General features: G+C 39.0%; 2 protein-coding genes across 7 annotated transcripts in view; one reads left to right on the top strand and one right to left on the bottom strand.

Moving 5' to 3' along the window:
• Positions 1 to 27797, top strand: part of Cdi (serine/threonine kinase) — an 80169-nt gene that overhangs the window by 10653 nt on the left and 41719 nt on the right. The gene's annotated exons all lie outside the window — the stretch shown is intronic.
• The window catches only part of Ccap-r (Crustacean cardioactive peptide receptor), a 40454-nt gene that overhangs the window by 12128 nt on the left and 529 nt on the right, over positions 1 to 27797 (bottom strand). For 4 of the 6 annotated variants that reach the window (XM_072021412.1, XM_072021413.1, XM_072021408.1 and 1 more), the window contains exon 2: positions 23784 to 24194. In XM_072021412.1, the coding sequence (XP_071877513.1) occupies positions 23784 to 23945 (162 nt within the window). In that variant the 5' untranslated portion in view covers positions 23946 to 24194. Of the gene's footprint in view, positions 1 to 23783; positions 24205 to 27797 lie in introns of all 6 variants that reach the window. The other 2 variants (XM_072021410.1, XM_072021409.1) reach the window with 2 other exon arrangements.

The following is a 27797-nucleotide window of genomic DNA, read 5'->3' as shown; positions in this document are numbered from 1 at the left end:
CAGTGCACGAAGTAATTTCGGTCGAATTAATTTAAGCAAGATTAAATCTTGCTCAGATCTTCTCAATTACCGTTTTTAAGTAGACACTTGATATTCAGAATAATTTCTAGCGCCGACGTTAGAAAGTTCGAAGCTACGGATGTCACGATTTATTAGCTACGTTCGGACGATGCGCGAAGACGAGAGTTCATTCCCAGTGGTAATTCGTTCTATGTTCGGATGAATATCAGAAAAGAGTTTCCCGTAAATTTTATTAAAATTCTCGAAGGTGTGGGAAAAAGTAGGTTACGGAAATTATGAAGTACGTCGGCCCCAAAATTGGGGAAACTTCCGTGTTCCCGATCCGGCTAAACGTATTTCTTCCCGTGCTCGATGACACTGGTCATTTATGGAAAATCGATGACCGATATCTCTACGTGTTTGCACCGTGGCTTCGCGAAATTTGTCCCCCTGCCTTTCTGGATTCAATGACAGATTATTAGTTTCCATTTCGGAGTACGCCCATGTCGGAATCCAACTGCAAGGTGGGTGGATCGTTAAGACAGAAATTTATTGTTGTAGATTCCATAGGGAACCACCTGCGAGTGGCGAGCACGCACTTATGCCGTTTGCACCGCAGCTGCGCGTACGGTGCATCGTGCTGGGATTCATGCACACCGAGTATACCGATTATCCTGCAGTTAAATCGGTTTGCCCAGCACCACGGTCGTGGCGTGGCGATACGTTCGTGCAAACTAAACTAAAGTTATTCCTGCAAATACACGAACCTCTTGCGGTACTTGGTGCAGACTGTGTTTAATCGGTTCGTAATTGGCTCAATCGCCACCGTATACATTCGGGTAATTACTAAATTTACACGCTGCCACCTGGTAGCTGGCAACTATTTGTCAGTCAATTATGTGTAGGTTGGTCAGCGCGAGGCCGATTAACAGGATGCCGTTATTTAGCTGATCCTATCCGCTCTGTTTCGGTCATGAATCGTAAATCAGCTTCAATTGAAATTCGAGGCGCGTTCGTTGCACGTGTCTGTACGAAAGACGTTTAATCAACCTAGCAAACTTTCGTTTCTCTGATAAAGCCGCGTGCGTTTGCCAAGGCCAGAAAAACTACGGAACAAAGAAGTTCGCGTCGTTCTTCCCTGTACCTTTCTCTTCTTCGATTAGAATAGAAATACTCGTCGCTGTTCTTTATCCTTGAGAATAAAAGGACCGTGGGTGTCGCGTCGAGTAGAAACTCGCTGCTATTTCAATTAGTTCACTCACGTTGTTCGTTACCCTACGTCAAACCTGATTTTAGTGGACAGACCCGGAATCGCACCACGCGTTGCAATTTATCGCATGACTGCAGAATCCGATCTGTGTAGGATCATCAAATCCTGAGATAATTTATTCGACTAACGTAATGTAACAATGCTAGAGCAGAATTAGGTTTTAATGCTGCGAATAATGGTACTATTATACCAATTACCAAAATAAATTAATACGTCGACGCATCGAACAATCGACTTCTCCAGCCGCCGTGTATCGCGATTCGTTAGCGAAATTAAAATATATTCGATTCCTACCGCGCGGGTCTATTCCACTGTAATAACGATGAATGCGTGGATTCCACGTTATTGTCGCGAACTAATTTAACTTCCTTACCTCCTGCGTTTTTCATCTACCGCGGTCTTGCGAACGGTTCTGTTCACAGGCTTTGATCGAATCAGCGGAATTTGAGATGGTATTCTTGAAGCAAGAATTTGTGGCATTCTATCGGCTAGAAATTAGTTAGGGATAATATCGAGAAAAGTTGGAAGACGAGATTGCACCGGAATGGCGGTGTTTTATACGTGAGCCAATAGGCTAAGAAAAGCGGCCCGTGCTACGTTATCCACGCCTTTCACATGGTGTCTCACCTGGATACGTTAGACTTCGTTTGCTCTTTACCTGGCATATAACAGCTTCCTATGGATTCCAGATCAACTATTCGTCGACAGGACAGCTTCATATTGCTTCGGGTAATTTATAGTTGTTTCGGTTTAACGTAGTCGCGGGATTAAAATCAGACCATGAAAAATACTTATCGAGGACACGGTATAATTTTGCGATCTTCGGTTAAAAAGCTAGACAGTAGCTTTTATACGTAAATGAAATTGATACATATTCGCAGCCGGCGTATATTTTCGGCGAGGATGAAGCTTAAAGTGATTCGATTCGCGAGGCGAATAAGATTTCCACGAATCCAGTTTAGCGAATTTTTCGGAGCAGATTCGTTGGAGGGAAGTTCACCGAGTAGGTTTCAAATCCGAGGATTACACGTTCCGGCCGGAGGGCACTCTGGTCCGGGTATTTCTTCCCGAACAGCAAATTACCTTCTTCCCATTGGCGAGAAAATATCGCCGAATCGACGAAAACCGAGGTCTGCGTAACTGCCACTCTCGCCTTCCTTTTTTTCCCCCGACACAGCATTAAATTTATGCTTCCAGATCGCGCGTGTGCCTCCAGCTCTCTGCGCGCTCTCTCGCTCTTTTCAATAACAGAGACACGATAAGACAGGCAGTTGACAGGATCGAATCTATGTTCGAATCTCTTCATGCGTGACTATACAAGATCATGAAACCATTTGAACATATTTGGACGACATATATTCTGCGTGTTATACAAGACATTTTGAAATATTATTAACATAATTACGAGTCTCGACTACCGCGATTATATCGTTTAAAACGAATCTGAAACTATGCGTAGAAATTAGAAAAATATTTAGTACAAGTCTATTATATCAATAAACCTCAATATTCAATGGGACGATATTTTACTACGAATCAATTACGAATTGATTTCGGATTTATTCTTAGGCTATTATCAGCGTGAACACGTACGCGTCGAAATGAAAATTATCGAGAAATCGATAACGTCAACCAAAATTTATGCTATCTTGTCCGGAAATCAAACTTTACGAACACGGTGGCAAAAATATCTACAGCCACCGAGCTGGTGCGAAATTAATTATTATTTTAAGGAGGTGCACAATAAACAAATACGCTATTTAAAATAACTACAGGCTCGTGTTTCTGATATTATACGAAAAGCGGAATTTAAAAGAATATTTTCGAGGTTGCCTTGTTGTTATAGCGAAAAAATGGCAAAATTTGAAGAATGGGAATGACGTGTAATTACAGCGGTACTCTAAAGACACATCAATGTTAGATTATAATATGTTGGGTGATATTACGTACATTATATTATTGGTAACAACAGGCTGTCCTACGTACTCATTTGTAATTCTCGTCAATTAGGATATCGACTCACTTTAATGGAAAAGGGGTTCAGCGTATGTCAATTCGGAGAGCAATCTAAATTCTGATTCTGCACATTGAATTCACATTTATCGATAAAAAGTCGAAAGCGAAAAAAAAATTGGAACAGCTTCCTAAACTTCAATTTCCTTTAAATTCCATCTTTCTGTACTGTTTCTTTTTCATGCTTGAAATTGCAATTGCAAATTTCGCTTATCGAGATGTTCGATCTTAAATTTTAGAACCGTGGTATTCACCTAGAGACCTGGAAATTATCGAATATTTAATAACGCTGGAATTTCCAATCGATTTCCATTGGATATTATAAATTCTTCGTGATTGCATTAAGAAGGAAATTATGTAACAGAGTGGAAAGCAGGTGTACCAAACGACGCCAGAAATCTCGCGAAATATATTAAAATGTGATTTATCAATCGGACGTGTCTTTTCCTCTCTATTTCTCAGCTCCGTTATACCTTTCTTCCACGGAACGTCTTCTTCTATAAAGCTAATCCAGGATGAAGTAGATATATCGATTGTCACAGGTCTTGTTCTTGCTCCTCCTTTCTGCGGGTATTTCAGTAAGATTTTATTGCGATCGCTGCAGACGTGGAAATTTACTTCGTTTCTCCCTTGGTGATACTATTTAGGAAGAAATGTTCTTCGGCTTTTGCGAGACATTTGTCGGGAAGCTCCCTCGATGTGCGTGAGATTTATATGACGAGAGGTCGAGAAATGCCACGAAGAGGTAAATTCGATTCGCATCTAGTATCGCAATACGTATAGGTCTTATTCGAACTGTCCCTCTCGTTGCTAAAGCGAAAAAGAGAAATATGCGAACATTAGTCTCACTTTATACGACGGCCTCGTTTGTCTTATTAACACCTCGTGTTCTAATAATATCGAGCTACCCTCGTGACGTTGATTGCGAATTACGTTCTATTTGAAATAAAAATTTAAAATTTTCAATTGCATTTTTACATTTTTACAGCATAAAATTGAAAGACTCATAAGGCAGGGAGTTTCATAAATATTCTTTGATACGTGTTGAGCGTGACATTATTGTTCTTTTTTCTTTATATGAAATTTTACTATTGCAGACAAGACGGTCAAATATTTAAACGCAAACAGTAACCTGCACAGAATAAAGCAATGCTACGTCGATATCGGTAAAAATCAAAACGAGTAAACGGACGCGATGAACGGATTATTTTATTCGATTTTGGACATTTCACGGTGTAACTGATCGTAATAAGACACTTTCGAGAGTGAGTTTTGGTCGTTTGGAAATGAAAGTTCCGTGAAAACAAAAGGGTAAACCTAGGGTGGAACAGATATTCGGTGGAAGCGTGATGAAAAGTTTGTTGTTTAACTTCCGTCAACTATCCGTCGAGTAAGGCGAATAAAGTATCCCAGCCGTGTAACGCACTCGTTACCCTCGAAAAATCTGATGAAACGACAATGCCCCCTAGCTCTCTTGTTCATCCAGAGAAATTGAAACGAAAAGTCAGTCGTTGACCTCTGTTCACGTGGGAGGAAATTCTCGTCGTTCCCTTCCCGACCATTTTCCAACGCGAGCCTCTGAATTGCTTCGTTACAGGCATAATCGCGATAGACCCTTGCAAGTAAGTATTTTTCATCCTTGTTTAGCAATTTATGCAACCGCTTACTTTGTTACTTTGGTGGTTGTATTTTAAAACTATTTAAAATAAAGTACACACGATAAGAGACACGAGCGGAGTTCAAAGAACGGCAGTATTTCGTTTAGCAGGAAATTTCAAGATTTAAGCGTTTATATTATTCAGTAAGATTTTCACGTGACCAGATATTAAGTCGGACATGCTGAAAATCTATGAATATTGAATTGAAAATACGAAAATATAAAATTTTCTCGTCGAACGAATAAAGTACGAGTAATTTCGCAAGTTCTTATTTAAGAAGCCACTTTTTTTTTTTATTGTGTCTTTCTATTTTTATGCTTTATACGATATAATTTTTTGTTATATCAAAAGCATGTTTGTCATAGGAAAAGTATACTGCAACGTATTATGTACGAACTAAATACTTTTCTGTGTGACAGTATTACCGTTCCGATGGTTGAAATTCTCCAATTCTAATTAAAGTTCTATTTCGTTTAATTTCCAATTGCAAATTGTAATCGATCACAGCTACACTTGATTACCATTTCCGCGATGGCAGTGTTTGAGCGTGGGTCGCTCTCCTTTAAGCGCGATAAAACTGCGAAGTTCAGTCAGTCGAGAGACGATAACTCCATTGCTGTCATGGATCTTTTTTTGTAAAACATGGCCCCATAAAATACACCAGCGTTATGCTTTGTGTCAAATACATCCCTTTGGTACTGACTTTTCTCCGTTCCTATTAATCGGAGCGACAACGAATTTTAATCAAGTTAATGGAAAAGAAGGCTTCCTAATCGTTCCTCTATAATTTACGTACTTTCTTTCATTTTCATTCTACTTTCCGTGCGATTTTCATTTTCGTTCACGCAATCTTTTTTTCTCACGTACGTTCCTTCCTCCAATCGTAAATCGTAAATTGCGGCAAGCGGTTTTTGCTCAGCGGAGAGCCGCTCGGTTGCTCTTTAAAAATCGCGCTTCTAACGATCGAGAATGGCAACAAGAAATCTCTCTGATCTCATTTGGCCGCCGCCGTTTCTCCCTCGAGTCGTAAAGATTTAAAAAGTTTTTTCGCGTGCCGCCATACTCCCCGGCGCGGTACAGTAAAATCAACGTTCACAGAAACGAAAGACTTTTCTTTTGCGTAACCGCGTACACGTCTCTCCGGTTCAGATTATTCGTAAAAGTTCATTTTCATTTCACTTGGACTTGTCGTCGGGCAGAAAAATTAAAGAGTTCCGTGCAAGCTACGTTAATTAACCATCAAGCTAATTACAGTGCATCACGGACACTTTTTCGATCAACATTTTCTCTCACAATGGAAATTACTAGGAATTTCGCACTTTGCCGTGAAATTTGGTAAAGTTCGTGAGATGCGAACGATTAAATTGAAATAAATTTTTTGCAGCTCCAAGCGTATGGTGCGCGTATGTATTTCCGATCTGAAATCGTGTAAATCGCCAGTTGAATAAATGATAATAAATAATAATAAATAATAATTATTGTAATAAATAACTCGTAACACTTTAATTGTAAAAGTAATCGTAATTCGAGCTCAATCGTGTGAAACTTTATACGAACGTTTTTGTTGTTTCGTGTGCCCATATCGAGGCGATGTGTACACTTTATGAAATACGCTTTCGCCACGCACCCTGACTTGCTTCCCCATTAAGGCTCGGCTAGAAAGATGGTTGTCTGGAAACTTTTGTAGGCTACAGCAGTTGCAAACTCTTTGGGGATACGAGGAAACGTAACAGGATCGAGTTTCGAAGAAAGAATGCCTTCTGCTTTTTCAAAACCACTTCACATCCATTCACTATTGCAGAAAAACAAAATATTTCTTTCGTCTTCGTTTAAACTAGTCGTGCTAACAACGACACGTGCGAGCTCGAAATTCATTTTTCTAAATAGAACGTAACATGTGGTTTGGGTTACTATAGACCTCGCAATCACAAGCTGTGTGCACCATTTCGGAAATGGCAAAGGAACTGCCATCTAATCCGTGCTTTCATCGTGCTCTGTTTTCAACGATCGTTCGATCTCTTTCGGTTCGGTCGTATCACGAGATACGTATACTAGAATCGAGTGACGGAAATGTATTTTGTTATTAAAATGAAAACGAAACGTGACCGCGAATTTGCGATGGAAGTTAATTAATCGAAACGATTGGAAATTTCGTGGCAAGTGCATCTCCATTCAAATCGTATCATTCGTACCCAACGTTCGAGACATTTCATGAAATTTATTATTAATTTTATATAATAATTTTATTGATAAATTATTCGAAAAGGAAAACCGACTATCTCGTTACATTGTCTAGTCTCGTGATCTTACGGGAGAACTACAGTAACCAGGAAAGTTCCGTATTTTTTAAAACACTGCTTATGGTTTAGAAGAAACCCCAAGAGAAGTACCGGACAATTCTTGTTTGCCACAGTTCGGTTCTTCAGGGTGAAAACACCCCTCAAAGGTAGACAGATGTTTCCCTATACTCGTAAGATGGTATTTTCTCGCATATTTTTCAGGCTAGGAATTTAGATGCGAGAAGAAACTACCGACGTCTGATGTTTTACAAAGATAAAAACTTTTGGATGTTTACAGGTAAATAACGAAACTTCAAAGAGTTATTAAAGAGATTATGAGGTGATCTCGCACGCAAAGTATGTTATTTCCTCGTCGATCACTAAACTTTCCAACTTCCGGAATTCGGAGTTATGTACGTGTGCTCGTGATTACATAATATACATTGCATAGACGCAAACATAATTACAAAATGTTTGGATAATGATGAACGCGATGAGAATATTTCATTATCAACAAATCCTGTTTTGAATTCTCAATAATTTGTATATACGATAATTTAGATGGATCTTCTGAACAAAGTTTTAATTATTTCAATTTCAATTAATTTAAAGGAAATAATTAAAACTCTATTCGAATGTTGATATTTCTCTCCTGATATTTTCGAATTAAACCTAGAAACTTTTAATACATCTCGTTTTAACGAAAACAAAAATTTTATGTATTTTTTTTTTTTTTTTTGTCCCCCATAAAGTAAATGTTCATCTCATCAAAAATTCAGGTTTATTAGAAATCTGCCTGATACCAGATACTAGGAAATTTGCATTCGTAAAAAAATTCTCTTCGTGTAGAAAATACAATCGAACGCGTGTCATTATATAAAATCAGTAATCAGATTGTGGGTTCGCTTCAGTTATTCCGTATTCCTGGAGACCCTGTTCGTTCCGGCAATATTCTGTCCTCAATCGAACAAGATAGCTTTTTCACGATGATTCGAACGCAATCAGGACAGCATGCCGACCAGGATAAGAGGAATTTATTTCGTAGGATTTCTTTTAAAACGACGCGCGATCATCAAGAATTTGAAGCTATAGTCTTTAACGAGGTGGATAAAATTCATCGATAGTTCTTTTATGAATCTCGTGGCGATATTCAGAAATCTGAATTTAGAAAACAATTCAAAGATCACCGTCAAATTTGATAAATCAGACGCGTCGTTTGTCTTCGTTACAATGGTGTAATGTACGATATTAACTATGCAACGCTCTACGCAAAGTTGTAAAGAAACTTCTGTCGAACACAGGGAGGTATATATGCAAATCGAAGGCGACGCGACGCGTCGGCGTCGCGGAGAATCGACCATTCACTGTTCCATATAAGAACTACCTTCATAAAAAAAATATAATCCGGGGTAATAAGAAAACGATAACACGGTTGACTTTATCGCTTCATAAACTATCGAATCGTTAAAATCGTTATATTTTGGCAGATATAAATATTCAAAAAGCAGAAATTGGCTGGCAGGACAGCGAGCTCGTCGAATAAGAGATCCCTCGATCGTCTCGAATACGATATAACACAGTTGATTCCTTATCGATTATCCGAAACTCGGAGACAACTAACTTCGGTAACAAGAAAGATCCATGAGGACACTTATGAATATAGGTTCCGGTCGAGTGTGATTAATCCAAAATCAATGGCTGTCCGAGAAGAGGGGGTGCAATGTCACGTCGAAGGTCCAGGCTTCGTGGATAAACAAGTAAATAAAGAAGTTTCTGCTACGACAAGGCAGGAGGGGACGTCGTATTTTAAGATATCTGTCTAGGGATGTATACATCGAGATCGGGGAAATTTTTCCGGCACGGACAGCCCCTGGTGTCTCGGTTTTAGTCACGAATCGAGCGAAACTGGCGGACAAAAAGCTGGAGAAACGAGCGTGATACAGCTTCGAGGGCTGGTAGGCACTTTCCTAACGAAAAGGGTTTGCCAAGATGTGGCGAAGAAATACGACCCTACTTAGCTCCCAGGTCGAAGCGGACCACTTTTTCCTTCGCGTTTTCTCGGATGTATTCTTGGCGCGGCGGGTGTCGCCAACGATTTATAACAACGCTAGTGACGATCGATCAGTGATTTAACGGAACGGAAGGTAAAAGCCGGAGGAATTTCGTTGATTTTGTCCGAAGCCCCGACTACGAAGCGCAAAGAGTTTTGCATTATGCTATAAAGAATCTGACGAAAGACACTTTATCGAAAAATAAAGGTTTGTGCGAGTGATTTTTGTAGCCATTATATTTACAATCGCGCTTGAGCATTATTGAACCTGCGTCGTTAATCATATGTATTTGAAATGAATAAATCGAATTGAGTAATTACAATTATCGAAAATATTCAAGCAGAAAGTAGGAAAACAATCGTGAACAGTTATCGACAGATACGGTCGCTTCTTTCGAAGACGTTAACGAAGAAACTAGCATGTTCTTCGAATAATAGCGACAATCGACTTACGATATAATTGAATTCAGCGAGAAAGCAAAGTGCGATCTCGAATGTGTTGCAGCAAACCAAGCTGAAATCAGAAAAGGATCAAGAGTAGCGCGAATCGATGTCGTACGATCCCTGTGGGAGCGATAAATCGCAAACGGGATTCCTCTGGATTTCTTCTGGTCACGTATGTGCAGGTGTCTATGAATTTTACTATAGTCGAATTCCAAGAACTCGAACCATGTTCGATAATGTGCTATTATCAAGGTTCTAGGATCCAGCTAATTATAAGTTGTAATTTAAAGTTATCCTCTTCTCATAATCGAAATCGTTAGAGAAATTCTTCGTCCGATATTTACGCATAAAAGGTATGGCGAAGGAAAGATCAAATTTTAACTCTCGTCTAGTCTATTAAACTTATTCTAATTTCATTTCATTATAAAGTCTCGACTATAATCGAAGCTAAACTCTTAAAATGTAATTTCCGACTATGGGTCTTTATTATAGGCGAGAATCTCTTTCGACGACTTTGTCATCGAACGACCGTTATTTTCTCGAATAGAGAGGAATAATCTGCGCCTGACACGGACAAATGAACGCAGTCTTTTTTAACGCGATGATTTGCTTTTAGTTCGTAGAAATAGTAGACGTACTACTCGGCGTATAATGGAATAACAAAATAAACGGGAAAGAAACACGAAAGAATATTTACGAAAGAAGCGTTGCATAAAGCTTATTTTGCCACCAAGTCCATATAATATCAATGTTTTCGCTTTAACGATATCTCATCTGTTACAAAAGCACACAATAGAAATGCTCACTGCGCGAAGCTTCGAATAATATTAATATCGTGTTTTAACGAGAAATAAGATAAACGATAATGCTTTTCAGAGACATTTAACATTCGCTATTGAACGTTGCGTGGAATGTTCAAAATAAACGATGTTTATATTCTGGCATCCACTTGCTATTTCATCCTTTATTAATACGTACGAACAAATGTTTATACTAAAAGATATCGAAACACGATGAAGTGTAAAACAAGAAGCGGGACCGAGAAGACGAACACAATAAAGAGAAGATTAAATTTTGTGTTTGTACTCGGAACGGGGTAAAACGCGCGATACCCCTGAAGCGGATCACCTTCCACCGGAAGACAACTTCCGCCTCTGTTCGGGATGTAATATTCCCTCAAAGAAATTTCACAGGATTTGTGACCTGCTGGAATATCGATTTAATAAAACTTACAGTGTCAACGCACATATTTCCACCAAAAGTCTTAATTACGTTGGAAGACAAGCTTTAAAGTTCTGTACAGACTGGGATATAATCACCGACAACATTACATTCCGACGGTCTGTTGCCTGTACAGATCTAATCATTGGATAGCTAGAAATCGATCGTTCGAGATGCATCCATATTGAGATACAAGTCGCGCATTCACGCCAATTTTGTTTGAGATATGGATTGACCTGTCTTAGCTGCTGGTCTCGTCGTCGCGTATGTAATATGTAATTTTAGAATCGAAAAGAAAGAGGAGACGATGGTGGGAACGACGATGATGGTTCTTAGATAATGGAGAAAGTTATGGAAACGTTTTAATGGTAGATTCGCAATTAGAAGAACGACGCGACTTTAGAAATTTTTTTAGAATGTCAAAAATCTACTTTGAAGAGATTTTTAATTTAATATACTCGGAAATAACGAAAAGTAGCAGCAATTCTCGCGCGGTCGGATTATTCTACCTTCAGTTCGTTTAAAAATTACGTTACGGTGTGTCGATACTGGAGATTTTCGAGCCAGCTTGGTGTGTTTATTTAATGTTTCAAGTTTACGTATCAGACGTAATTTCTGACTGATTCATTCAATTGATAAATAAATCTGATTCGATTCGTAAATAAATGAATAAAACTGGAGATTCGCTTGTTTAAAACATGTATGTATATAATTAATATAATAATTATTTATATATGTATTTATTTAATAAAAGATAAATCGCGAAAATCAATAAACGAAAAGCAAATGGAATGTTTTATTTCCTCGGTTACCCGATGAATGTTTACCAAACCGAATGAGAAACAAATGATAAACTTAATGTATCGATATTACGACATGAAATCGCATGAAATTAGTTTTCATTCAACTAAAATCAATAACACAGAGATCATTAGCTCTATGATTACTATGATTAAAGCCACGTCGATGCGTTTTTGGCTTTCGATCGATTTTATGTATCCCAGTCTGTACGATTATCAGATACATTTTGCGTAATATCAAACAGTTAACCGGTCAGGTGCAATCTCTTGACGACTTAAACAAATCGCTGAAATATAGCTTAACGGCAGTTGGAATACAATGCTGCCAGTGTTTATATCCCAGTCTGTACATACCTTAACGAATAGCTCGTATACGTTTGAACGTGTTTTAATCAAATTCTACTTGTTGTCAAGCACGACAATTATACTTAGAATTAAATTACGCTTAGAATCAATTCTAAATTAATCCGAAAGCGGTACACAGATTATACAGGTGACTTTGATCTAACAAAGGTATTAATTATCCCTTATACTCGCATTAACCATCGTTTATCGACTAAACTTTGATGTAAAAGGAAATTGGATAAATTATACCTGTTGGATGGATTCGCGAAATCCGCCTCTAAGTTATTGCGATACAACCGTGAATCCTCCATCGACGGGTTGAACGTACGAGGATAAGAAATGCTGTAATCTTGAAAATTCCAGCCTGTCCTTGCAGAAAAGTAGCGGTCATATATCAGTCGGCCGTTAAGATTACACGGCGCGTGCATCGATCGGCTTGCTGAAAATTATAGTGATTGCTCGGGCGGGGTGCGGGAAACGCGTCGTTCCGCGTATTACGTATTCTCTGTTCGTCGCGACACTTTAGTAAATGCGAACCGACGATCCGTTTCGGGCAAATTCGGTGTACAGTCTGGGAACGTTACCCGGCTTCGTCCGTTCTGTCCCGAAGGACGCTAATGAGTTTCAAAGTAGCACGGAATTTAATAATGTCAAATCTGAAGGTCTTCCGACTAATACAGCGAATTTTCGATTAAATCACACGTTGCTCGATCCACGCTGTTTACCGTATAATAATATCGTAAAATAATTTTCGATTGTAACGAAATTTTACGCGTGTTCGCCTCAATATTATGTATATCGTGCCGTTCCTGCAAGTTTATGTCGATCATCAATATAAAAAAAAACCGATCATTTGAATAATTATTTTAGACCGTATGAACATATCTAAAGCAAATTTGTGTCTTCTTTTCTTTTTTCTTTTTGACAGTATTAATTCATTCGAATTCATAAATCATATTTCATATGCAATTAATTTAAAGATCCTGTGTAAACGTGTTCTATCAATTCGTTAGTAATTATTTCGAAATGATGAGAGCACGAGATATCCACTGGCTAAAAATGGAACCGTCATTATAGTTATGACGATTATTAACAAGTAGTTTAGAATAGCGAACGTTTGTAAATCATAGCCACATAACACGTGGATGTCACGTAACGTGTCTCTCGATGACTGGTCGAAGTGGCAGTCGGTTAATAGCGCTTTTGTTACAGCATCACGGTTGTCGAAGTTTCCTGCATCGATGCGACCGTTCAAAACACGTCGATTCGATGACTGTTCCGGTACGTTCTCGTCGAATTCGACGTCTGTGATACGATTCGTTCACGATGTCTGTCCAATTCCGGTAAAACGTGGCTGACGATCTGCTATTTAAACGTATCCGTCCGTTTCGAACGTGCCACAACGCTTAAAATTAACGTCCGAGTTTAAATTGAAATTTTAAACAAGAAGTTTGATTATTACATTTGGTAGACTAAACTACGAATTAGCTGGAGTTTCGTTGTCGGTTACTCGCGTGACTTTTTTCGGATAATTTCAAGTTTCGGAAATACCGGACATCGATGGCGTAGCACTTTCGAAGAACGATCCGCTAAAACATTGGAAATGCCCATGTCGTTGACACGATCAGCTTATTCTGATCTTTCACGAAGCAAAAATGACAGAATTCCTAAAGTAAATTGATTGACCAACGCAAACACTATTATTTTCGTCGAAGATTCAAGGAAAGGCCAACGTCGCATCGTGATTCTTTTTCGTCTAGTAAACATGCTGAAATTTTGGTATCTTGGACAAAATTGTCACGTACCGTATTATTATCTGTCGTTGAGACTCTCGTTTCTTTCTGTTATATAAATTTACAATAGCGGCAAACGAAAATTATTCGTTTCTTTTCAGAGACAATCTCGTTAAAATTTATCGCTAAAATTATTTGCTCAAACTGTGGACAAATGTATTATTCCGTTTCATGATCGTGGCACAATTTTTCACGCGCGACGAAACAATTAATCGTCACTGATACGCATTCAACAATATGTAGGTACTTTAGTCGCAGCTAAAATCGATAGACATCAATAGTAACACGTGGTTGCCGCTATCTTCTGACAGCGGCAATCCAGCAGCATTCAATAGGAGATTTCTGAAAACAGAGATACCATTTTAATAACGATTCTAAAGGTGAACTGAAAAAATTTGAAATTGTATTATCCACGTGGGCGGAGCAAAGCGAATCCAACTCGTAAATAGAGCGAATCCAAAGGTAAAATATCACCATAAAATACACGTAAAAAATTAATACCTATATATATATATACATATATAGGTAAATACATGTATGTAGAAAGAAAGAATGTACGGGATCAATTTGCAATCTGAAAGTGTGCGCTGTTAAAACATGGATTAAAAATCAGATTTACGGTTTTAATACAAGAGCTTCGAGTTTTAAAATTGTACCCCGTGTATAGCCGAGATAACTGCAAGACGTTTGACTCAAAGAAAAACACGAACGAAATTGGACCGTTGGTAATTCGATAACGAGCCAATTGAATTTGTGACACGTTCGTCCAACGACCGCTACCGAACTCGTAAGTTTAGACGTAGATTACAGGGTGGTTTAGCGGCCAGCGAGAAACCATTAATTTCCGTCCGCAAAATCACCAAGTCCTCTGAGCGACCGTGTAATTAATTTTATCGCCATCATCTGCTCAACCGAAGCATTTATCGCGACCAGATTAACTCGCGTTATCCTTGACTTACGATTCGCGTTACCTCGATCCGTTTGATCTTTGGATATCGCGAAACGAACAACGTTCGACGCAAATCGGATATGATTCCAAGGGAGAATTCAAATATTTCCAAGAAACTCCATAGCAATCAGGGATGAATAGTTTATACAGTCAAAAGTATAATGTTTAAATATTTGTACAAACGTTTCACGAATATATTATATATTTTATACGAAACCTTATGAAATTTCATTAACGCTGTAGTAACAGATGTCTCTATCATTATCATATTGGTAAAATATGAAATATAAAATATGAATTTCAAACGAATTTGAAATTGTATACATTTATATTTATTATAATTGAGGTAGAGAGATACGATTGTATGTAGTTTACGGGATATTTATCGCGAATATACACGTAATAAAAAATTCATAGGCACGAATAATGATTTTTATAGTCTGCGTTAAAGATGGTTCCATCGAATATTGTGATTTTCCGATATTACGAACAATTGATTACGTTCAGATTCTTTGGTGATTTTTCCAAGTATACTTGCATTAAACATGTTGCAACTTCTGTATATTTCCATATACAATATCCAGATTCGTTGAAAATTTTAACAATGTAATCACGATAATCGTGTCTTATTACAGAGCGAATGAATAATTTCGTATAAATGATAAATACATAAAAATGTTCTGTTATATCTCTAGATATTTTCGTGAGTCATCGTATATGAAACTGTAATCGTCTCTATTCGATACGAGACGACAAAACTGTAAAATAAACTGTAAAACGATACATAACAATCGTCCAAGTGTTTATTCGAAATTCGTGCTCCATTTTAGCTGTAGTGTCATTCGTTTTATGTTACTCGCGCGCGTTTCAATCCATAAATGATAGGTCTCGACTTCTCTGAATATTGATGCTACAGAAGAAATAGGGAGCGAACGACGTGATCACGCATAATCACGCTTGACGAAATGGTACGATGATAAATTTCCGTGGCATCGATCGAAAATGAATATATATCGATAAATTACCCTTGCTATGGATTCGGCACAATTCGCCGTGTAAACTTTTTTCTTTTTGTGGTAAAATCACGCTAGTGTAGTTCACTAAATTGTTAAGAGGAAAAACACAATCTACTCGAACGATAAAGCAACAAACAATAGAATATACGTACGTGCGCGAAATGCAGAGAAGGCAACGTGTCGTTAAGTTTCTGCGTTTTTCGCCGGTTTAGAATAAATTAAAAATAAACAAAAACAAACAGTAGCTCGGTGCGTGCGTTGCGCAAAGTGCGCGTTAATAAAGCTGCATCTTCTATTTGTTTTTCTTCCGTTGCTCGTTTTTGAGAATTATGCCAATTCGCTTAAGTCTATTGCGCACGACGATATATAACGAATTCTTTTTTCTTTGATAAAGATCAAACGTAGGAAGAAGAACGGCCGCATAACGCGATATTTACGATATTTAAATTCAGTACGAATGCGAAGGCGAGCGTCGAGGAACATAAAATTAGACTTCTAGTCGTCGTATTAAAAATAATGCGCGCATGTAGCGAGTGCACCGTAGACAGCCGAGTAGGAAAATATGCTTTTATAAATGATAAACGTCCGTGTTATCGGTAATTCGTGCACGCGTTATTAGTCAACCGTCACGGTAACGAATGAGCTTGTTTCCTACGAAAGGTAGTTCGACCGCGAACGGCTATTACCGCCGTAAAAAAGATAATAACCGATTCGCGAATTACGGATTCACGTCGGTCCTTGAACAGCGTTACATCGTTGTCTAGGACAACGTAGCCACGTACAAATAATAGTAAAATTCGAGCGCTCGTTTTTATCGCGGACGATCGATACGTCATTTACCCTGTCAATCTATTTATAAAATTCTATGTTCGAAGCCACCTTGGACAAAAATAGAAATAAAAAGTGGTCGAAACGATTCCTTGGCGAATTAACCGAATGATTCCGCTATCAAATAATCGAACTAGCTGATAAGGAATAGATAGCGCGAAAGAAGATATACGGCTTAGGGCGTAGATGAAAGCCGTGTCTTCTTTTTTCCCCTGCGTCTTAAGCGTCACCGGGATCCTCCGAGTTTTTTCCCAGCGATCGTAAACAACTCCATCGTGATCTTCTATCTTCGGGATCACAAGAATATCCAGACGTGGTCTAAACCCGTAAAAACAACTTTAGGTCTCTGTGTTTCCATGGTTATAATGCATCGCAGCTTTATTAGATACTTTTGCAATCTTCTCTTATAGATAGCGGCGGAATCCTATCTTCTTCACGACATGTCAACCGCGTCGATATTCTTCTCCTTAGCGACTTTGTTTTTTGTCTTCCACTTCTCATTTTCGTTATATGGCACGACGTTTCGTATCTTCCATTAGTCATCTTTGTTACGTAGAATAATGTTTTTCGAGCAGTAGATTTATCGTTCGCGCAACGATTTAGCCTGGAATCTATTAAATGCTCCAAGTTTCCATAAAAGTATATCAGTTCGTTACTAATTCATTAACCTAGAATATTCAATCTAATTGATTCTTCTATATATTTTTGTACGTAAAAGCACACAACTGTTATTCAGCTTCATTACGAGATTTTTACAACAATGTGAATCACCGTCAAAGAAACATCTTCCCATGTTGCTATTATCTAAAACCACGAACAATATTTGTTGAACGCAAACGTAGGATGTTTACTGAAAATGTCGGTACGTTGTTGGTGGACCAACAATGCAACTAGGGAAACAATGTATTTACCACGTTCTGTTGGAGTTGCATTTAATTAAGAAAGTTCTCGTCCTAATATGTACATCATCGTGCCCGTATAACTTTCATGACTCGTAAATGTTTACCTAGTAATTTTATCGTCGACCGAACGGTACGTCCCCTGGTTCGACTTTACGGTCAGACTCGGCCACCAAGTTTCCATTCTTATCGATGTCTTAAAATGTACATAAAATACATTTAAAAAAAGTACGAAAATACGTAAAGATTCGTAACTCGTCGAGCATTTGCTAAAGTTGGTGAAAATGCGAATTATTTGGGTCGGTAACTAACTCCGTCTCTTCCGGTCTGCCTTCATCGGGTGGCGAAGTTCATACTAATTGCAAATGAAACGTCGAATCGAGTTAAATCATCGACTAGATTCCACTTTTTGGAGTATAAGTCGTACGCTTAACCGCAGAAGAGTCAGCGCTTCGGCGAATCGTAAGACTGAAGCGTCTGGTCGGACGATTGATTTCACGGTCAGCGAAATAAATTGGCGGCCGGATCGTAAAAAATGGAAGGCGAAAAAGTTTTGTTTCGTGGCCAATATCACAGCTACGATTTATAATTTGCGAGAAAAGAAATTTCGAATCGTCGGTTTCGTAAGTCTCTTCCAGCTACGCTGCATATCGCTTTTCTTACAAATTTCCTTGCTACGATTTTCATGACTGTGATGTAGTAATATAATTCGGTCATAATCGTGCGCAAGGGCTGTTCGTCTTGCACAATATTTCAGGAAAGGAACAGTATTTTACGAAAGACTCGTTGTTTTGTGCGTAATCAACTGGCAAAAATTGGGGGCTACGGTAATTGCGTCCGTACTCGGAACAAGCTTTAAATTCCAGTTAATGGTGAGAGGCGGAAAGAGACCAAACCGAGCAGGTAGGTTCGATAGCGAAATAATACGATTCTATTATTCCCAGTTGTAAAGACTTTTTACATAAACGACTCGCGCGAAATTATAGAAAAAGAAAAAAGATATTTCGATTATTTGGTATTTCGAAGAAAATAATAAATCCTTCGAAATATCGTTCTACATACGTACAATACGTACAATACGAATAATGGAATTTCCTTTAGTTGAATTTGATGGAGGGCAAACAGTTTATAAACTACCTGTCGTTAACAGTTTGTAACTATACAGGGTGGTGCGGTAGTCGTAATACTACCGTGCAGGGGATGATTCTACCCGAAGAAATGTGAAAACAATTCATACGATATTTCTTCATCCGAAGCTTCGTTTTCGAGACGATCGACTTTGAGGGTTTGACAAGTATACTTTAACCTGGCTAATTTCGACACGAGCAAGAGTAAATAATCGACAGGGGGTTAAGCTACGTTTGAAAATAAGTAAAAAAACGTAGAATAAATTTCTTTCATAAGAAACTTTATGCTTTTCGAGAAAAATAAATTTGAAAACGTATCGTGCGCGTATAGCAGACCAGTTCGTAATTAAACACATTTAAAGTTTACCTTTTTGAAAACGAAGCCTTAAACGAAAAAATTTTATTTTGCATTTTTTACTTATCTTTTCATGTATAATAACCGCCTGTTAACTCGTATGCTCATATTTCGTCGGTATTTAACCAAGCTAAAGTATACGCTCGTGAATTTGCGAACTCAATTTCTTCAGAAACCGAGCGTCGTATAAAAACATTTTATTCTACATTTGCGACTTGTACGTACGCTCTGTATATAACTGGTGTTCATAGAATTCGGAATTTACTAAATTATATTTTCATAATAGGAGGTCATCGTATTCAAATTAGTAAATTTACTCGGTAAAGACCCAGTTAATTAAAAGTTTATCAAAGATTACCATTTCAATAAATGGACTTGAGATAAATGGAATTTTGTCGTAGTCTCCGAGCTGTTCATATATCTCGTTCCCAAAGATAGTATTTGAATAAAAACCGCTGGTCGACAACTGCTGACTTAACAAACCAACTTATATTAATGGTTCGACAACGCAACGTTTCTCAACGTTGAACGATTCAAGGATTTGACTTTGTGTTTCCACGATTCCACGTCCGTCCGTTCTCTCGCGCTATGTAATTCCGTCTCTTCTGTTTCCTCCTTTACCGAAGAGTCGTTTTTCAACGCCCGTTTTCCTAGCGACGAGAATTAGCCATCCTCGACTTGATAACGCGTCAGATAGCGTCTTCGTTTTAATTACGAGTCATATACACATAGAAAAGACGAGGATACGACAAATAGGAAACAATAGGAAGATGTTTCACTAAAAACGATAGATGGATCAAGAATTTTCCACGTCTTTTGCGGAATCGCGTTGAGAGCTTAATTTTATCGCCAGTCCGTTTCCAGCATCGCGTCAATGACCCCCTTCCTCCCTCGTTCCTTCTCCAACCTTCTTTCATTCTTTCGTCCTCTCTTTTACCGCGAACGCGCATTCCTAGTAAAAATAAGCGAGTTCCCATGTGGCGGGGTTTCTGCAATCAACGGGCAGTCGGTGGTGCGAAACGAGGCAACTCGTCGCCATGCTTTTACAAAGCGGTCGCGCGACTCGGATCGGTTAGCCCTGGACGTTCGCGGAAAGGAGGCAAGAAGCGGCGGGTAGGTGACGGGACGAGATTGCAAACAGCCAGGAAATCACCTCGCGGACACCGAATACCGACGCTTTAAATTGATCGACGCGCCCCAAGGGACTAACGATCCAGACACACGCGCCACGTCCCTTTTCTCCAGCCGAAACAGCCGATAAGATTTTGTTCGCAAACGAGGAATTTGTCGGATACGAGTTCTGTTTTCATCGACTCTTCCGCAAAAGATAAACGGTTAAATTTTCCTCCTTTTTTCCTTTTTTTCCAGGATCGTGCAAATATAAAAAGCTTTAGACGAGATTGATATCGAGTATATGTACTTTGCCGTGACGATTTCGCTTTGCTGCTTCCTCGAACGTATCCTTTTTATCGTTTAGAGAGACGAAAGTTTGACAAACGTTGAAAACGAAACTCGTTTCGAGGATTAATCAAACCAACGAGGTACTCGGCAAAAAGTAATGTCGTGATAAAAACGCTGTAAACCAGAAGGTTGATTCTTCTTTCGAAAATTTTCGTCCGCTGGCAGCGAACGTGTTTAAAAAGATCTGTCGGGTAACGATAGATCAATCTACTTAATTTCGCTCGCGTTGATCCGTGGAACGTACTCCCACGCTGTGTCACACGTCTCCTGTAACATGTTGTAGCGATTTACGAGGGCCAATAAGAATCGTCCGGGTTGGTCGTTTCTTTCGCATCGTATGTCCTTACGCGTAGAACGAAAATCATTAGATCGTTCGAGTGGCGTTCGTTCGGCGAGTAAATGGCGCGCGTGTGATTTTTTGGGCGGGCGTGAGACACGTGTCAAGGAAACGAGTAGAAACAGAACAGGTGACAAGAGGTCGGAGGCAGGTTCGGGGCTGACTAATTAACATAGAGATCGGACAGGCGCCCGTTTTAATTCGATCGTCGACGTTTCGTCGTGTTTTGGCTAGCCGACTGACAACCCTCTTACGTGCCGTACGATGCTCCATGAAATTTAATATTCGTCGATTCTCTTTCGAAATTTAGCCGGGAATAGAGCCTAGAGAAATACGACTTCCGAATAGTGGAATCGCAATTATCGGCGGACAGCAGCATTTCGTCGGTTCGTAAATTTCGACCCGACCAAGAATTTCATTCAAGAAATTATTGTAATAGTTACCAAAAATACCGTGAAAATGTTTCTAGTCGGAATTGTAGTTGGAAATACGCGCGTTCGGCTTTTACGTAACGAATATATCGTATGCTTATATTTGTACAGTTGCAAATTTGCAGCTCGCGGCACGGAGATATATCGCCTCTTTATCCTCGGCGACGAAACATCTTCGGAGGAAGATTTATGTCGTCAGACATCGCGATGAAACGAAAGAAACACCACGGGATGAGAGGAAAAACACGTATTCCACGTTATCACAGTTTTCCATTATGTTCCTACGAGGAGCACCATAAATACGCGTCTTGCACGGTTATTCTCTAAACTTCCCGTAAACTTTGTCGTAGCAACTCTTAAACTCGATGACGGAATAATAAATAAAAGAACCTTGGTACGATACGACAACGTTTCGATACGATCTTTCTGCGAGTAGACAATGGCTCCGTTCGACTTCGGTCCCGAATAAAAATCGATTTAGTCGATTTGCGAAATAAAAAGTATTGGCAACGTTTATCGAAGTGAACGCGGACGTAAGCGGTAATTAAATCTCGCAGGCATAATGGCCATTTGTCGATGACAGGAAGCTCGATGGAAATGCAAATGTATAATATGCAAAGGAATAGTATATCAATAATTTCTTTTTGGTATTTAAAAGTTCGACATTTAAAAGTTGAAACGATCAACCAGATTAATGTTTCGACATTGCAGCGAAAAGTTACTTTTGCTCTCGATTTTACGATTTTTATTTTTCTTTATGTTAACCACGATTCAAGGAAAACTTTATATATGCACGCGCGTATATGAAATAGCTTTTTCCGCGTTAGAGTATACGTAGTTCTTAGTTAGCAACCGTGACCGAGCTGCTTTCCATTCTTTTAACATTTATCTTCGCCTCCAAATTTACTCGCGTGTAATTGCATCCGCTCCACTAATTGACGGGCAAAGGTAGAAATCGACTACCTTCGTTTCAAATGACCCGGTTACAGTGGGAGGTACATTACGTCACTTCATCATTTGAGAAATTGCCGAACGTTGCGTCCAAGTGTCCCTCGAGACATGTAAATGCACTGTTACGAAAACGTAAATACTCTCACTATTCATTTCTCTGATACCACTTATATTTTCACGGATTCTCGGATAAACCGCGATTAGGTCCTGATCGAATCCAAGCGGAAAGCAAAACTGGACAAACTCCAATTCTCGATAAATTAAGTAATTTAGTAAAATATGTAAAATAGATTGGTTTCGTTCGAAAAGAAAAAAAAAAGAATGATTTTATACGATTAATACGATTTCCTAGAACAAATTAATGTTACTTAATGTTAATGTTATTAAGGAATAAATTTATTATGGCTCTTTCAGTCCACTTTCTCCCGCAGTGGCCTATTTGTTTTTTAAGCTATATTTAACATAATCGTATAAATAACTTTTACTTTTATTCGCTCGAAATTTAACCGCAAACGACCATCGTTCATTCACTGACAACGGCATCACCGATGGATTTGTATTCGAATGAAAATTCAGATCCAGACGAAAGAAATTCATATTCCACGATAAACACGTGGAATCTCAAAGGTTTCCGCTTTACGATCGAATAACAGCAACGACTCTTCTATGTATTTTGAATCTTCGTCGGAATATCTATTGAAATATCATGGATGAAAAAGTTATATATACGAGACGATCGAAGAGAGACATGGGAAGCGATACGATGAATCTAATAGGCTGTTCGTTACATCTTTGCTACGGTTTTCATGGAATTACCATGTTTTCAAAGAAACCTCTCTACCATCCAAGTTCGCGTGGCAAGTGACATTTAAGTGGAACCTCTCTCTTATTCGCCGTCTCATTTACCTTTCTCCATTTTGTAATTTCATAGTCGCTGCTTCATTAATTTAATCGCAATGCAGAAACATACATACTTAGTATCAAAGATCTCTTGTTCAAATGAATTAATTTGTACTAAGAAACAAGAAGATTGAAATCTAATTACGTTACATTACTGTTCGATTAACTAATTTCCAGCTAATTAATGAGTATTCATCTAGCACGTGGTACGACGATCTGATACATCTGCTACTTAGACAATCAGGGAAACTCTGTGTTTGTAATCGGTTCGAGGGACAACAGTGGAACGTCGATGATAGTTCTACGGTGGGCCAAGTAGATGTTTGAATCAAAGTTAAGTCGCACAGTCCATGCAGATCTATTCGGTTTAGTTAGCCGATAGAAAGCTAAAGCTTTTAACGCGTTCCAAACACAGTTTAGCGTTTGTTTGCCACTGGATCATTCGCAGCTTCGACTAATTATATCTGTACCGTTATAGGTAAGTAACAATCCCTGGAATCGGGCCGAGAACGGAGAAATAGCGTTTAAAATCGACGCTCTTTCGTCAAGAGCTCTACCAACGACCTCTTAGTCGATTAGCCGTCTCTGTGTTTTAAAGCCTCTCCCTTCAACAGAAGAATATATTTATAGGGGCAACCGTGTTTTCTTTAGCTCACCTCGTAGAAGTAGAATGAGTCGATCTCGTTCGTCGCGTTGACATCGAGCGAAGTGACGTTGAAGAATTCCGGCAGGTCCCCCGTACGATTCCCCTGAATCGGTCTGTCTATCTCGAACGTTTTATTACGATCGGCCCGTTCTGCCGTTTCTTCCTCGGACATGTCGTTCGCGAACGCTTTGCGATCGTGCTGTTCCTCTTCACCGCGATTTTATTCGCGATTCAAGTTTTTACTCGACGAAGCCGCAACGAAAAATTCATGGCTTCCAGCCGATCTCTGGCTAAGCGTCCGATGACTTCATCTCGTTGACCTCTTTGGTTTACGTCCGACGACCGATTTCTATCTCGACCACTGGATTTTCGATTACGATACAACGTGATTCTCGCACATTCTTCTCAATACCGTCGCCTGCTGAATATATCTGCACGAATAACGGAAGAAACGTTCGAAGGGATTCTGCTTGGGGTGACTCGTTCGTTCGATACTTTGTTTGTCCGTTCGAAACGAAGCGACACCGTTTTCCGGCTCGATTAAGGAGGAAAATACTCGATTCAATGGCATCGGTTGTGCCTTCGATCGCAGAAGTTCGTCCGCACGAATCGTCATGCAAAAAACAAGATAAGTACGGACAAGAATGTAATCGTATCGATCGCTTTCTTGTTTCGGCGACTTTCGAGGCGATCGTAAAAAGGTCTCTCGGGAAGAAGAGAAACGGGATACGTACGTAGAGAACGGCAACTCGGTAAGTGATAATACACGCTTTATAAACCTAGTCTATCGTTATGACGATACGCGACGGAACAAGCGTGTCGTTGAAACGATCGCCTCGATGAGAATTCGATGCAAATGATAAAATACCATTCTACTCGTCTAAAGCCGTACAAATTAGAAGCATTAGAATACCTTTGCGTATCTATAGGGAGGGACTGGAATGAGAATTCCGAGGAAATGAAAGGGGCGATCGATTCTTTTCCTAATGACGTATCGTATCGATCGAACGATCAAACGTTCGTATCGAATCTCTTCCGTTCGGGGCTCTGTTAATTGATATTGCCGTTGTCTGAGACGAAGATAGGGAACTTGGAACTCGGTTGGATCGTGGATAAAATACGCGATGTATTATCGTGATGATACCGAGATCGTAAATCATTGTGAAGGGTCGCAACGTGACCGGTTGCAAATGTGAACCTTAAAAATCGGAGTATGCGGAAGAAGAAGCTGCCCCGTTAGAGCTGTAACGTTTTCTTCTTACGCGGGAGCATTTCGTTATGCCAGTTGCGTCTCGAGTGACCTTTGAGAGCGAGCTTTGAGAAGCGGTCGGAAGAAAAAGGGTCGTAAGTAGCCGTGGAATCGGACGAGGATGCGATAGAACTGCAGGATGCTCTTTAGAGGTCGACGAATGAAAAAATCCGAGCAACCATGTTCCATTTGAATGTACTCGAGCGTAAGAATCCCGCTTCTTGGGCTATTGCGATTTCACGGTCACTTTTATCGATATTCATCGCCAGCTTATCCGTAAAAGAATCAGCCTCGCAGAAAGCAAGGTTTGTTAGAAAAGAGTATCTTTGATATTCTGGCGGAGGACTATATCTGTATATACGTCGATGGGAAGAGACTAACAAAGAAGAACCAGGGTACTGCAATGTTTTAATTAATTCCGAAGCATGGAACGTTTGCTATTTCTTTTCACTAACAGGATATAATATAATAACGCCGTATCGAATACCACGTGTAGGTTGATGTAATTTCACATTGAATCGCGAGATCAAAGGCAGCGTTCTCAATGTTTATGGATACAGATTTGACGAAGAAACGTGTTGGAGAATGATCTCAGTTCGTATTAATCGAGAAACGCGACCGCCCCTTAATCGCCATATCCTCGGAGAGATCATGCGAAAGTAGATTAACACGCGCTCTCGATGATATCTAGTGGACAATCTTTTATTCTAAATGCAGTCTACTTAAATCTGTCTATACCAAAACTAGACTAAACGTTGCAAAATTAGCGTTCTCTTTGTCGCATTATTTAATAGTTTATACTCTGCTTGCTTTTGCGCAGCTGACACGAAAGAGTAAATTCAATTAACGAAAATATAAAATTCGAACCTGATTAGTCTCGACGTTTCATTAAATTAATTAAATAACATGTTTATTTGCTTCTGCGTGTGGGTGATATTGGTTAAAAACTTTCGAAGTATTCGTTGTTGGTCTTTTTTTACATTTCCGTTGATATTTCACTCGAAGCTACAGAGCGAACAGCAAAATTATTAAATGTTAAAATGAAACCAAACCAAAGAGTAAAATAATGATCTTTGAAATTAAATTTTTTTTCTTTACGAATCTGATTATTCTATTGCGAACTGTAATTACAGTGATATTTATGAACGCAAACGTTTGATGAATGATTTCCTTGACAGCTACATCTCTTTTATGAATATGAACATTTCCCCGAAATACGAGTGTTCAAGGACGAACAGGAGTATCTTTTAATAAGACGTGGCACCGATTAAAGACTAAACTTCCGATAAACAACTTTGATCTTCGAAGTATAATCAATTTTCCAATAGAAATAATCTCACAATTGCAAAGATCGATATGACGCTACATAGGCAATCCCATAAGCAAACGCGAAAAACAAACAATAGGTATCGTAGCAAAACTAATTGAAAAAAGTCCGATTGCGCGATTCGCAATTACGGATGTGAACGAAAAAAAAAAAAAAAAAAAATACGACATTGTGGCGAGTTTATTCGAAAATTTCATTTATTCTTTTTCATTTACGTCATGGAACCGCGTGTCCGAAAGTGTGGCAATGGAAGAAACAAATCAAATCGAGCGATAAATTCGATGGAAATAAAATATTTCAACGACGCCTTTATTTTTCACTCTTATTTTAGCATTTTTCTTCCTTCCTTTTTGTAATTACGGATCCAGATATGAATGACATTTCGTTTCACCGAATCCCTTATTATCTGCAAGGAATCGATGTCCGATCGGTCACATTCGCTTATTATCGAATTCACCCTCATTGCTATTCAATAGCTTCTTACGAATCCCGCACTTTGGACTTCCGATATAAGAATAAATTTTTAAAAATTTTCAGAACGAACCCAGGATAAATTTGGTGTTTTTACAGAGTCACAATATTCTTAGTTCCGTCTTTTCTTTTCTTTTTTTTTTTTAACCGCTAGAGAACGATGAAATAATCGATGAATCCCGTGGCGAAAATGCGACAAAAGTTGTCTATTTACAGCATTCAAACAAAAGCATTTGTCCCCAAATATTGAAACGAAATAGCCTGATTGGTAAATGGCTGATTCTTATTTAATTAATCGATGCTCTTCTTTGTTCTCGAGTTATTTTCCAATTGTTTTCCTTTTCTTCAAGCAACTTAAAAAACGTTCACGCTTGAGAATCCTACATGCACAGTATCATACTTGCAAGCAACGACGGCGTGTTGGCAATCCATTCCGCAACAGGTTCGTTTACTTTTGCGTTCGTCAATCGGATCTGTCGCGAAAGAAATATTCTGGACGTTACCTTTCAGCGGTATATTACACATCGTTCGGAACACACGGTTGCCTCTCGCTGAAATCTAAACGTACGAAAGATCCTCGCTGAGAAAATTGATTCGCGTCGACGATATTTCCAAGATTTCGATCGTGGATTACTTTGATCGAAAATAGAACTCGTAACTTTGTATTTCTGAATGAAAGTCAGCCACCAATTATTTCAGCTGCCAATTTCATCTAATCTGGACTAAAAATTCCGATTCAAACGTAGGATTCAAATCGTGCCGGGCATCTATCTGATCGTTGCGATGAAAAAACTACCCCTGCCTTGGCATCTGTATCAGCTTCGTGGAAGATTCGCGGAAGAAAAATAATGCGCGTCGAATTACATGGATGTGATTGACTTTTCAATCTCAACGGATACGAGAAATTCGTATTTATTATTCCAAGAAACGAAAGAAGAGGCATTTTCAACGCTACCACTACGATTATTCCGTACGGA

This window comes from Bombus fervidus, chromosome 19 (assembly GCF_041682495.2).
Source record: "Bombus fervidus isolate BK054 chromosome 19, iyBomFerv1, whole genome shotgun sequence".
Taxonomy (NCBI): domain Eukaryota; kingdom Metazoa; phylum Arthropoda; class Insecta; order Hymenoptera; family Apidae; genus Bombus; species Bombus fervidus.
The sequence above is the reverse complement of the archived record's forward strand: the minus strand, read 5'-3'. Positions and strand labels throughout refer to the sequence as shown.